This window comes from Asterias amurensis, chromosome 10 (assembly GCF_032118995.1).
Source record: "Asterias amurensis chromosome 10, ASM3211899v1".
NCBI classification, from domain to species: Eukaryota; Metazoa; Echinodermata; class Asteroidea; order Forcipulatida; family Asteriidae; genus Asterias; species Asterias amurensis.
In genome coordinates this window covers 14,916,789-14,931,087 of record NC_092657.1, presented here as the reverse complement: position 1 = coordinate 14,931,087, position 14,299 = coordinate 14,916,789, and the positions used below count along the sequence as shown (strand labels likewise).

Below are 14,299 nucleotides of genomic sequence, written 5' to 3'. Positions count from 1 at the left end.
AAAGTAAAAAAATAAAATAAAAAAATATATATATAACCATTGTGTAAACACATTACTTGCTGTTTGTTTGTGATTTTTTTTTTATAGGAAAATGAGCAGCCCATTAATAACCTCCAAGCTATTCTATTTCGCGCGAAATCGAATGCAACTGAAAAGGGTCATTCGATTTTGACTATTCAAATGTATGTTTCGTCATTCGACTTAACAAAATAGTCATTCAATTTTAGCAATTCATCATAGCAGCATTCAAATACGCAGACAAAATAACAAACATGTGAAAATTTGAGCTCAATTGGTCGTCGTAGTTGCAATATAATAATGAAAGAAGAAAAAAAAAACCGTCATTGTCACAGTAAGTTGTGTGCTTTCAAAAGCTTGATTTCGAAACCTCAAAATCTAGTTCTGAGGTCTCGAAATTACTTCTTTCTCGAAAACTATGTTACTTCAGAGGGAGCCATATCTCACATTGTTTTATACTATCAACAGCTCCACACTACTCGTTACCAAGTAAGGTTTTATGTTATAATTTGTTAGGGTAATTAGTGTCCACTGCCTTTTATAAAAGTGTAAAACACCCAAAAGCCAAAGTCTCCTTTATATCTTCCTGTTCAACATTTGACATTCATAACGGTGTGCACACCAAATGCTTATTGTTATTGTATTGCTTTATTGGACATTCACGTAGTGTACTCTGCTATTTCGATTTTGGACAATCTTTTTAATAGCACTTTTTAGCTTTTTTATGTCTTCTTCTATGGTCACCTTGCCAGTTAGTTTAGAAATTTAGCATAGATAGGGTTAGAGGCGTCTGTCTCCTGATAAGGCCAAAACATTACCGATGCCAGCAGAGATAGGCCTATGCAATAAGTAATTAATTAGTTCTCTGTTGGCGGGACAGACGTATCCCCATACTTTTGTTTGGGCACTGGCCTGGTGACCAGTCTTTTTTCTTTGTCTTTTTCTTCCACTCTGTGCTTTTTAACAAGTGTTCTGCGCCTCTGATCATTTTGTATGTAAGGGCGCAATATAAATTTTAAATATTATTATTATTGTTATTAAAGGTTTTCTCGGTCAAATTCAGAAAATGAGCAGCCAATTACATTTTCATGCGTTTGAGTTAAAGCTGTGTTGCCTCTCCAGTTGTTACTGCGTTTCAAATTCAGAATTCGGCCATTCAATTTCGTTTTGAGTAGATTCAAATTCCTTTAGCACTCTGTTCAATTTAGCATATCGTCATTCTGTTTCGAGACACAAACGCCTCAAGAAGCGACTGATGCGAACTTGAATGCTGCTTTGATGAATTGTGAAATTGAATGATTATTTTATTAAATCGAATGACGCAACATTACATTTGACTAATCATAAAACGAAATCGAATGGCCCTTTTCGGTAGCATTCGTTTTCGCGCGAAATAGAATAGTTTGATGGTTAAATTGGCTGCTCATTTTCCGAAATTGGCCGAGAAAACCTATATTGAAAAACTTTATTTGACATCGGTCATATCAAACAACTATCCAGTCACTTAAACATGTTTCTGTTCAGTGGAAACAAGGGTGCACGTAAAGATTATGTTCACTCCACTCTTGTCATTATAATATATTGTTAGGACAAAGTCTAAACATGAAAGCCACCGAACTATTTATTTTAACATCAATCCAACAATTATTATATAAAGTTTCTTTGGGTCTGTAAGTTTTAAAGCCAGTGGACACTATTGGTAATTGTCAAAGACCAGTCTCCTCACTTGGTGTATCTCAACATATGCATAGATGCTTGATTTGGAGACCTCAAGTTCTAAACTTGAGGTCTCGAAATCAAATTCGTGGAAAATTACTTCTTTCTCCCAAACTACGTCACTTCAGATGGAGCCGTTTCTCACAATGTTTTATACTATCAACCTCTCCCCATTACTCTTTACCAAGTAAGGTTTTATGCCAATAATTAATTTGAGCAATTACCAATAGTGTCCACTGCCTTTAATTACTGTTTGTTGTGAAACTCGAGAAATTCCATGTTCAGTGACAGCAGACCGAGTAAATATCCATGAACCCTCTTCTGTATCAAACTCTGATATTTATCTAAACTAATTAAGCGGTACATTAATCGATATAAAGGAAGAACACATCACGCCACCAGATGGAGACGATTCGTTACATATACAAGCTCCCGGAAACTTAATTCTTTCGAAAATATTTTAAATCATGACCTAACCCAATGGTTATACACTGTTTTCAGAAGGCTTACCAGAGTTGCTGTCCTGCGCATTACACCATGACATGCGCACAACGACCACAAGCAAAAGAAGAATGGAGTTCACTATCGATGACGCCATTGAAGAATAACCATGTCACATGCACTTAAAAGTGTAGTTCTCCATAATGTATCATTAGATATGCTTAACATGAATACAAATCAACTGACGAAACTTTGGTTAATTTTGGAGTGCACAACTACAACTGTAGTTGAAGGAAAGTTGGTTTGTAAGGTCACATGGATTCAGCTATAATCCTTGGCTCCATAAAGCGAAGGTCTTTGAGCATTGGATCGCACAAACTGATGGCTGTAGAATGTACTGATAAAATGTACAGTTCACACTTACACCCAATGTAACACCGTCACAACCTCGCTCTCTCTCTCTCTCTCGCAAGAGAACCATAGTAAAGTTATGTGAACTTGGTTGATGGACCAACAAAGGACCATTGCTGCGAGCAAAGAACGGCATAAAGGAACGTCATGGTTGACTGGGTATTGTTTACCAAGGTCTGAATACAAGGGACTTTCCCTCCACACTTCCCCTTTTGATGTAACAATAACAATGAACTTCACTGGACCATGACAATGACGTCATGTTCTAATATAAACTTAGAGCACTCGGATAAAACATTATAGGTTATCGAAGAACAGAAGTGTAAACAAGTATTGGTGTTTTATGTAGCCTATGGTTCACGACCTGATCAACAAGTATAATGTATAGCATAACAACATAATTATGTGAGGTAGACACAATAAATGATAATCGCACTTCTAAAAAACACACACAATTATTCTGTTTTGAACACACTCGTTGTGGAAATCCTTCGATTTGCTAACTTGAGAAAAAAATATAAAACAATAAGAGCTATTTAAACACATGAACAAAAGTCATGGAAGTTTGTAAACTCCATCAATTGTGTTTTTAAGTGTCTACAATGTAGATCTTTTTTATCACAGGTCCACACTTCGTATGCATAGCTTAAACACCTCAACAATAACACCAATTTAAAAAACAATATTTATATATATAAATAAAAGATTGACAATTTCTTTTACAAATAACCAAGTCAACTAACACAGTAGCGTTAACAGTGTTCTAACTGCCTTTCCATTTCAGGTTTGAACCCCCGATAAAATTTGTTCCTGTCTCAAAACCGTTGATTGCAGTGGGGTCAATTGATGGTTGGCAGCGTACTTATAAAGGTTGTTAAGAAGTATACAAACAAAGTCACATGTAAAAGTTTCAGCGCAACAGAATCTCTACATATCTGGCGTGTCATAACCTAGCGGTTAAGAGCACTGGATTCAAACTCTGTTTTTTTTTCTGTTCAGCAGAGTGTGGTTTCGAACATCAGTTTTTACACCTGCGTCCGCAAGTAAAACACTTATAACCATGATGCTTCGTCCTTCGGATGCGTGTAAAGCCGTTGGTCCCGTGTGTTGTGTAACGCCAAAGTAGAAGAACTCCGTCTGCAGTTATCGGAACCAGAAGGGGTGACAGCATTGATAGCATTTTGCGCGACAACACATTGTAAACCATCATGGTGCTATGTACAATGATTAGTTTTCATTATTCAAACTTAGTCCCACATACCTAAGCAACGTAACATGTGTAGAGGTAAACTTAAATTACAGGAAGCTTTTAAAGACACTATCGGTAATTGTCAAAGACCGGTTTTCTCACTTGGTGTATCTCAACATATGCATACAATAACAAACCTGTGTAAATTTGAGCTCAGATGATCATCGAAGTTGCGAGATAACAAAGTTGTGTGTTTTCAGATGCTTGATTTCAAGACTTCAAAATCAAATTCTAAGATCTCGAGGTTTTGAAATCGAATTCGTTGAAAATTACTTCTCTTCGAACTATGTAACTTCAGAGGGAACCGTTTCTCACAACGTGTTATGTTATCAACAGCTCCACATTATTTGTGACTGAGTAAGGCTTTATGCTAACAATTATTTTAATAATAATAATAATAAAGAATATTTATAGGGCGCCAAAATCCACCAAAATGAGGTGCTCAAGGCGCACAGGAGGGGGAACCACACACAGCAAGGACAATAAGACAAATATACCAGTTACATATAGGCGAGATTAAACAAAGTGGTTTTCAACTTAACCTTGAAAGTATTGATGTTAGAAATATTGCGGATTTGTAGAGGCAAGTCATTCCAGAGTGTGGGTCCAGCATGGGGATTTTGAGTAGTTACCAATAGTGTTCACTGCCTTTAAAGGAACACGTTGCCTTGGATAGGTCGAGTTGGTCTTTGAAAAGCGTTTGTTACCGTTTGTTATAAAATGCACATGATTAGAAAGATATTTCAAAAGTAGAATATAATGATCCACACAAGTATCACTCGAACTTGCGTGTTTTTCCTTTTACCTCGTCGTCAAACACGGTCCGCCTATTATGGGAGTCAAATTTTTGACTCCCATAAATGGCCGACCGTGTTAGTTCGCAAAGTTAAAGGACAAACATGCAATTTCGAGGCAAATATGTGTGGATCATTGAATTCTACTTTTAAAACATCTTTCCAACCATATGCATTTTATAACAAATGGTTACAAAACGCTTTTGATAGACCAACTCGTCCGATCCAAGGCAACACGTTCCTTTAAAGGCTTCAAAAGTATGAGAAAACGCTGGAGGCTAACGAGCAGGTTACCTTAACCCCTTTTTCAAAATGCCAGTCGTATGGTGCATTTTTCCCTCACAAGCTCACACGAACTACGTTGTACAATGAGCACAACTAGATCAATGCCTTGTGTTCAAGAATTTTGAATATGGAAAAGGGTTATGCAGCCAGCTCATTAAAAATATACAATACTATTTCCAAAGCTCGTTGATGTGTGTCATAAATTATAGAAGCGGCAACAAGAATGGTTGGTACTGAGAGTTCCGACTTTAAAGGCACTGCATCCCATTGGTAATTATGTAAAATAATTGTTAGCATAAAAACTTACTTGATAACACGCAATGGAGAGATGTTGATAGTATAACATATTGAGAGAAACGGCTCCCTCTGAAGTAACGTAGTTTTGAGGACGAAGTAATTTCTCACTGAAATATTTGAAATGAGTTCCAGACCCCAGCTGAGGTCTCGAATTCGAGACATCTGAAAGCGCACAACTTGTTCGCCTATTTTCTTTTCTTTATTGTTTCTTGCAACTTCGACGTCGAACAATTGAGTTCAAACTTTCAAAGTTTTTTCTCTGTGCGTATGATTGGATACAGCTAATATTAATATACACCAAGGGAGAACACTAATCTTTGACAATAACCAAAGGTGTCCAGTGCCTTTAAGCACACCTGGATCGTGATTGTCAATTACGAGTATGTCACACTTCATGTGACGCACAACAAGTACAATAAATAACAAACCTATGAAAGTTTAGGTCAATCAGTCTTTGTGTCACGAGTGTTTACCAGTGTTACTTTTGTTGTCTACCACATTTTCTCATTTGACAACTACTGGTGATGTTCAAGTGCGTCGGATTCAGACTGTTGTGATTCAGGGTAATTGGGTTTCAGTCCCTACCTGACTGCTGAGATTTTCATTTCAACACATATTCATAAATACCTCGGACAGTTTCGCTATTCCTATTGATGGAGAGCGCGTCACGTGGGTGTGTATAAACCTTTGTTTATGACCGGTAAAAAATGTTGAAACATGGGCGTGACTCGCGAGCTTGCACCTGTTCTTATAAGACAGTTTCTTCATTCCTATTGGTCGAGAGCAACGGCTGAAATAGTTGTGCCACATCACGCGATACGCGCGACGCGCACAACATTCCATTATAATGAGTTTTTTACCCGAGGGCGGCGGAGGGCTTTGCCATTTCATAGCTGGAGGGGGGGGGGGGGTGTTGTGTTGCAAGAAACCATGGAACAATTTTAACTCCTGCATTTATTTTACTTTTTGACCAAAAAGTGTTGATGATTTTGACCAAAAAGGTATTTATGAATGGGAATTAAAGTGTGTTGAATCAGTTTTCAACTAGTGGTTTAAACCCGTCGAGGCCTGGTTCTTGAAAATTTACCTCGACTTCGTCTCGGTAAAATTATCAAGAACCAGGCCTCGTTGAGATTAAAGGAACACTTTGCCTTGGATCGGACGAGTTGGTCTATAAAAAAGCGTTTGTAACCGTTTGTTATAAAATGCATATGGATGGAAAGATAATTTAAAAGTAGAATACAATGATCCACACAAGTGTGCCTCGAAATTGCGTGGTTTTCCTTTTACTGTGCGAACTAACACGGTCAGCCATTTATGGGAGTCAAAAATTTGACTCCCATAAATGGCTGACCGTGTTAGTCAACGAGGTTTGAGGAAAACCGTGCAATTTCGAGGCATGTTTGTGTGGATCATTGTATTCTACTTTTACAGCATCTTTCTACCCATATGCATATTATAACAAACACTTTTCAAAGACCAACTCGACCCATCCAAGGCAACGTGTTCCTTTAAAGCAATAGTTGAAAACCTCTTCACCACACACTGATTCCCTTATTAACGTGTTAATACAGAATACTTCGCTAGTACACGGACTATTAAAGTTGGCTTTTCTGTGAGTTATTGGATACAGAACCTTAAGAAGCCGCCACATTTAACAGAGAGTTGTACGGCAGGCATGGAGAATGTACAATAGCAACCAGTTTCGAAATGTTATTGAAAGTCATGCATGGTTCGTTACCAATCTCCCCAGGGCACAAGTCATGCTTTTATGCTGTGTACTTTTCCCACTGTGGACTTGAATGTGGTATAACTAGGTGAAAGCAGCTTCTACATGAACTGAAATAAATTGGAACAAGGGGGGATTACTCTATGCTTTGATCGACCGTCACCGTTAAAATCATAAATTGAGCTAAAGTTCACTTTTAAGAGCACACGTCTATCACGTACACTCGACATGAACTAATTTATACTGTAGCGTCGACCGGGGATTGCAATGCACACAGTTTAATGACACAAGCAAGGTACAATTAACTGGCTATTCTGTCATCGTTTCGGACGTGTCGAACGTGGCGAACGTGTCATTCTGGTTTATATTATTTCTTTTTTTTTTCACTAAAAAAACAAAGATAATTGTTAATACATAAACACACTCAACAAACTGCTGTAGGAGCTCATGCTATAAGTATACCCAGCAGCTTGGTCAGTACATTTTATTTATTTTTTTCATTTGAAGACTTAAACTGTTTCTATATGTCATGTGTTCTTTCTTTTTATTTTTGCAAGCACAAACCTACACTGTGTTAGTATGGTATCAACGTACATTGATGTTATTAAAAATGAATGCTTTCCCTACTTTAAAGACACTGGACACAGATGGCAATTGTCAAAGACAAGTCTTCTCACTTGCTGTATCTCAACATATGCATAAAATAACAAACCTGTGAAATTTTGAGCTCAACTGGTCATCGAAGTTGCGAGATATAAGAAAAGAAAAAACACCCTTGTCACACGAAGTTGTGTGCTTTTAGATGCTTGATTTCGAAACCTCAAACCCTAAAACTGAGTTTTCGAAATTAAATTCATGGAAAATGTCTTCTTTCTAGACAATTATGTCACTTCAGAGGGAGCCATTTCTCACAATGATTTATACTATCTACCTCTCCCCATTACTCGTAATCAAGAAAGGTTTTATGATAATAATTATTTTTTAGTAACTACCAATAGTGTCCACTGCCTTTAATATTTTAAAGGAACGATTCTGAAGTTCAATTAGTTCTTGGTTTACATTTGGTTATACAGTAAATTTTAATCTTTTGCCGATATATCTCTAGCAATAGCCGCGCTCGCTGGTTGAACAAACCACCAGTGCTTGCCCTTCGCATAAGACCAAACCATTGATATACTCTTTTGACCTAAAGAGGGCGCTGTTCAAGTTTTGCAAGTCAAATGCAGTTGACCTTTTCGCAAAATCAAGTGCGCCAACGCGAGGTGATGTAGTTTTGAAAAGAGAGTAAAACAATGTCACTAAAAAAAATATTTGTCTCAGGAGACGAACATTATTTAAGGATGAACAACAGATTTACGTGACACAATATGGAAATGTCCTGGCCGAGCGGTTAAAGGAAGTGGACACTATTGGTAATTGTCAAATACTAGCTTTCACAGTTGGTGTATCTCAACATATGCATACAATAACAAACCTGTGAAAATTTGAGTTCAATCGGTCGTCGAAGTTGCGAGATAATAATTCAATAAAAAAAACACCCCCGCACACGAAGTTGTGTGCGTTTAGATGGTTGATTTCGAGGCCTCAATTTCTAAATCTGAGGTCTCGAAATCAAATTTGTGGAAAATTACTTCTTTCTCGAAAACTATGGCACTTCAGAAGGAGCCGTTTCTCACAATGTTCTATATCGTCAACCTCTCCCCATTACTCATCACCAAGAAAGGTTTTATGCTAATAATTATTTTGGGAATTACCAATAGTGTCCACTGCCTAAAGAGCACCGAATTCAAACTCTGGTTTTCCTGATCAGCAGAGTGTGGGTTCGAATCCCCTGCCGTGACACTTGTGTCATTAAGCAAGACACTTAACCATTCTTCGTCCTTCAGATGGGACGTTAAGCCGTTGGCGCCAATGGACGCATGTAAAACAACCCAGTGAACTTATCGAAAAGAGAAGGGGTTCGCCCCGTGTTCCTGGTTGTGGCTGCTTCATGCGCCGTAGCACATAGTACACCCTTGTAAGGTGCTACATAATTGGGTCTCTTAAATCATCACTGCAATAACCTATCTTTCTGAAAGTTTGTATATACTCCGCGCCTTGAGTACCTTGTTTGGTAGATACGTGTGTAATACAAGACTTCGAAATCATTATTATTAATGCTCTGTGACTTTCACTCTTTGGTCTAAAAAGCTTAAACTAAATTTTCTACAGAAAAATATTACAAATTATCTTCATTCACACTGAGTATAAAGATCCGTTTCATGGCCTAAACTTGATCCAAAGAGGGTATCAAAACATTTTAGTATGGACTGATGAGCTGTGGAGTATTAGATTTCCTTTTCTTCTTGAAGGCGGTGACGAGGGCAAAGATAACCACAACGAGAAGCAATGTGCCTAATACACTGAACACTACGATCCATATAACCAAACCATCGGAGTTGTCTTCACTTCCTGTGATATGAAAGAAAGAAAAACAAAAACAACAGAACATTATTGATAGACTCTATCCGAATTGGCGGCTACAGCTTCGGCTAGGACCGTTGCTAAGAGTGTTGCTAAGGATGTCCTATACCTCGACGCTATTTCGGACACGGCCTTTACATCAAACTCTCTTAAAGGAACACGTTGCCTTGGATCGGTCGAGTTGGTCTTTGAAAAGCGTTTGTAACCGTTTTTTATAAAATGCATATGGGTAGAAAGATGTTGTAAGAGTAGAATACAATGGTCCACACAAACATGCCTCGAAAATGCGTGGTTTTCCTTTTACCTTGTCGACTAACACGTCGGCCATTTATGGGGGTCAAAATTTTGACTCCCATAAATGGCCGACCATGTTAGTTCGCACAGTAGAAGGAAAACCACGCAATTTCGAGGCAAACTTGTGTGGATCATTGTATTCTACTTTTAAAACATCTTTCCAACCATATGCATTTTATAAAAAACGGTTACAAACGCTTTTGTTTTGACCAACTCGTCCGATCCAAGGCAACGTGTTCCTTTAATATTAAATGCACTGTACATGTTTGGTAATTGTCAAAGACCAGTGTTCTCACTTAGTGTATCCCACCATAAGCAAAAAAAAACCAAGCCTGTGAAAATTTGGGCTCAATTTGAAAGAAAAAAACACCCTTGTTGGACGAATTGTTGTGCTTTCAGATAGGAATAAAAGACTTCTAGCTGGAGGTCTTTTATTATTTTAGTGAGAAATTACCTCTTTCTCAAAAAACTACGTTACTTCAGAGGGAGTCGTTTCCCACAATGTTTTATATACTATCATCAGCTCTCCAATGCATACCAAGTCAGTTTTTAAAATAATATTTGTTTTGAGTAACCAAAAGTGTACCTTCCCTTTATGATTTCAAAAATTACTAGCATTACAAAACGAAGATGGGAAAACCACGACCAGGCAAACCCTGCAGCATTGAACAACGAAAGTCCGGCCGAAGGCGGTTTCTTTATGACGAGAACGTGAAGACCAAGCCGGGCAAGATAACTTTTGACCATGGAGTTTAAACAGCTATTTGCCAAATAAGGATAACAAGTGCTTCACTTTCTTAAAAAGCGTTTGAAGCTTTGCATGGTGTGGATAATAAGTGTACACATATGAATAACAAACTTGCGGGTACAACCATGTGAGGGAGTGTTGGCTCTGAAAAGAGCCGCTTGGTCTCGGACGTTTCGAAAAGTAAACTCTGCTCGTATTCCATTTCTTGATAATCATCTGCACAAACACTTACCTTTTTCACAGCGTTTGCCTTTCAACTCAGGATGGCAGTTGCACTCAGGGGTTTTAGAATGGTCCTCGTTTGTGACTATAACACAATGTCCACCGTTTTCACAATGGTAAGTATCGCAGGGGTCTATTACTGAAAAAGACAATTAAATTCAAGATAAGTAAAACTGATAAGACAAGCTGTACTGTTCAACATTGAGCAAGTGGGTGCGCTCTATCCACGTCATTCCAGGGTCTCACCCGGGTCAGCCCGCAGTGCTGTGCTTGTGGAACGGGTCCCTTGGGGCTGGCCCGAGGTGCATAACGTCACCGCGAGAGGGTCAGTGATTGTTCGATTAGCTCTTGTCAGGGGCTCACCCGAGTGAGCAAAGCTGTAGTATTTGCAAAAGCTTAGCATTAGCTTGACCATCTCTTCTCTCCCCACTCGCCCCAAATGTCGATATAATTCCAAACTTCATTAATCCTGCCATCAATAACAACCTTCCATCCACAAACGCACCACCAATCTCTTTCATCTCTTGTGTCCCCAATATTGGGTAACTATAATGGGCAGAAAGAGGATGATTTAAAAGACGGCGTTGTCAGAAGCAGTTTGTACATAGTTCTCCGTCTAGGTTGACATATTCTCCGGGCCGGGGGGGGGGGGGGCATTATCTTCTGCCACACCCCACCACAACTACACGCTGACAGGTTTGCATTCGCATGCAATCGTGGATTTCATATTGTTCCTGTTATGTTGTTTGTTTGTTTGTTTTTGTTTTTTTTAAATATCCCACTGGTTTTGTACACGCTTTCCAAAACGTGAACCTTTCCCGAACTGTGTACCCTATTGTCCGTATTTGTTTATACTCTTAACTCTCAACAGCTTCCGTTGGTTTTGTACACGTTTTTTTTAACCAATGACCTGTCCCGAACCCTGGACCATAAAATGTCCTAATTTATTAAAGGTTCCTGGTTTGTTATAGCCTACCTGACCGAACTGCATTGCAATCCTCTTGATTACGAGGAAAGCTATACACACACAAACAAAAAGGTTAACTGCATGACTCATCTTAGGGGTAATTAAAGGCAGTGGACACTATTGGTAATTACTCAAAATATAATTAGCATCAAACCTTACTTGGTAACGAGTAATGGAGATGTGTTGATAGCATAAAACATTGTGAGAAACAGCTAAGAAAGAAGTAATTTTATCACGTAAATATTTGAGTATGAAATTGAGACCTTATCATTTGTTTCTGAGGTCTCGAAATCAAGCATCTGAAACCACACAACTTGTGCAACAAGGGTGTTTTTTTATTACATTATTCTTTCGTAACTTCGACGACCAATTGGAGACTTTGGAACGCTAGATGGCAGCAGACTCACCAGGTAAATTTCCATTGTTTACGTAGTTCTGAGCATGTGCACATTACCGAGAACAATGGATTTTACCTGGAGGTCTGCTGCCACCAAGCGTCCCAAAAGTCTCACATTGAGTTCTAATTTTCAAAGGTTTGGTATTTTATGCATGTTGAGATACACCAAGTGAGAGGACTGGTCTTTGACATTTACCAATAGTGTCAGGTGGCTTTAAGACGTACAATTATACCTACCTACTATCTCGCACTCTAATCCCGTGAAGCCTGACCGACATGCGCATCTGTAATCTGCGCTTGGAGTTGCAGTACACCAACCGCCATTCAAACACGGACGGAAACGACAAGCTGTTAACAAACATGAAAACAATACCGAACATTAAACTATGTGGCATGATCTTTGTGCTCTTTTAATAGCTTATATAATTACAACAAGTCAACATTGATCACTGTGTAGCTTGCAATTTTAAACATAAATGTGATTTATTTTATTTTTTTCAAATTCGAGGCAGACAAACATTAATTATACATGTTACACCTGTGTCACAGTTGAAATTAATTGTAAAAAGAACGCTTTGTGGATTGGAGAAGGGTTTGAACTGGCTTTGAGTTTCCTTTGAAAGGCAACTGGTATTTTAGCATGAAGTTGTGTAAGAAGGAAGCTTGTTTCAGTTAAGTGGCCCAATCAATTTTGGATATCACTTTTACCTTGTTTGAAAAATTACTGTCAATAGACACAGTAACTGATACGTGGACAAAACATGTAGACTGTGGCCAATACTGTCGAGAATACCTTTATAAAAACTGTCGCGTTTAAAATATCGCCTTAAGACTGGAGTGAATCTTTACCACGCAAAGAGAAAAACCCCCTATATTATACGAAAACACCGTTTGAGAAACATCACCACAGTAGCGCTTCTCAGAATTAAAGATGCTATGTCAGATTTTTGGACGATTTGACCCCAAAATTTTGACTTAAAATTCAATAGATGTTTTGATGGGGGTCGAGAAAGTTACAAGCTTTCATTTGAGCCATTGCTCGAAAAAGTCCGCCAATTATTAGTAGCAGTGAAATAAAGTGCTCAAAATTAGTTTTTGTCGGGATCCCGACAATATATCACGTGACCATTTCTTATGTGTTTTATAAGAAACGTTTTAAATTTTTGTCATGGTTCCTGACCATTACACGTAAAAGTTAAACTTTTTTTTCGTTAGAGCGGGAGATAATCGTTGAAATACCATTCACTCAAAGAAATCTATTTTTTAATGGTTGGGACAACAAATCTGACATAGCATCTTTAAGACTGGAGCGAATCTCGTTTTAGTTTTATTGGACTTTCTTCATTTTAACTTACATTGAATGACAACCAACGAGAAGTTACCAGTCGCAGTGATGTTGCCCTCAACGCTCAGTAGCTCTTGGTTCGGTCCAATGGACGAATACAACCTGACCGTATACTGAAGTGTTTCATCAACTATTGGTGGCGTTTCATAATGGACCACATCTGACGCCAGGACGACCCGTTGCAATGAGTCCTCTATGCCGTATGGCCCGTACTCAATAACGAAGTTGTCCACATTGCCATGCGTTGATAGGGACCAGTCGAGGGCTAGACTGCCATCGTTATTCTCTTCGAGTGTGATACGAAAGGGCGGTCGAGGCCCTAAATGTAAATAAATAAAAGATGTACTAAAAGGGGAGACGGACAGGATTTGGTTATTTTTGATGGTTAAACTTTATATTTGTTGTAATGATTGAGTTGCAAACAATAACTTTTTAGACAGTATACCTTTATCACAGTTTGGCCATTTTGATTTTACTCCATTCCAACTCATTGTAACCAAACTGAGGATGGACGAAATAATAGTCTGGTGCCATGTCAGCGCAATGAATGTCAGCATGCATTACTTTAATGGAAGCGGGGAACATTAACTAGTCTTTGACAATAGTGCCTGGTTACAGCGCCCTCTTTTGTCTTGAACCGTGAACAGCAACTGAGACTTCCTTTATTTTTCAGATTTATGTTCTTATTTCATATTTAAAACCGAGCTGTGTTCTAAAACACATATTGACTGACATAATTCGGTGTGTACGTCTATTCCCCCTCGGGCCTGTGAGTGACCAGTTAGAGAGGCCCAAATACAGTTCCCGCTTCTTGTCACTCAAAGTCTCTCGGTAGAATACACGTACACTATTTACCTCATTGCCAGTCAATATGTGTACACTAATTTTATGAACAAAATTAAAGTAAAGCTTTGCGAGTATAT

The 14,299-nt window shown here is 38.5% G+C and overlaps 1 protein-coding gene across 3 annotated transcripts in view; it reads right to left on the bottom strand.

Annotated features, from left to right (window-relative positions):
- LOC139942908 (uncharacterized) overlaps positions 1-2,587 on the bottom strand; it is a 48,563-nt gene extending 45,976 nt beyond the window's left edge. For all 3 annotated transcript variants that reach the window (XM_071939726.1, XM_071939727.1, XM_071939728.1), the window contains exon 1: positions 2,245-2,587. In XM_071939726.1, the coding sequence (XP_071795827.1) occupies positions 2,245-2,332 (88 nt within the window). In that variant the 5' untranslated portion in view covers positions 2,333-2,587. The remainder of the gene's footprint in view (positions 1-2,244) is intronic.
- Positions 2,588-14,299: the final 11,712 nt, after the last annotated feature.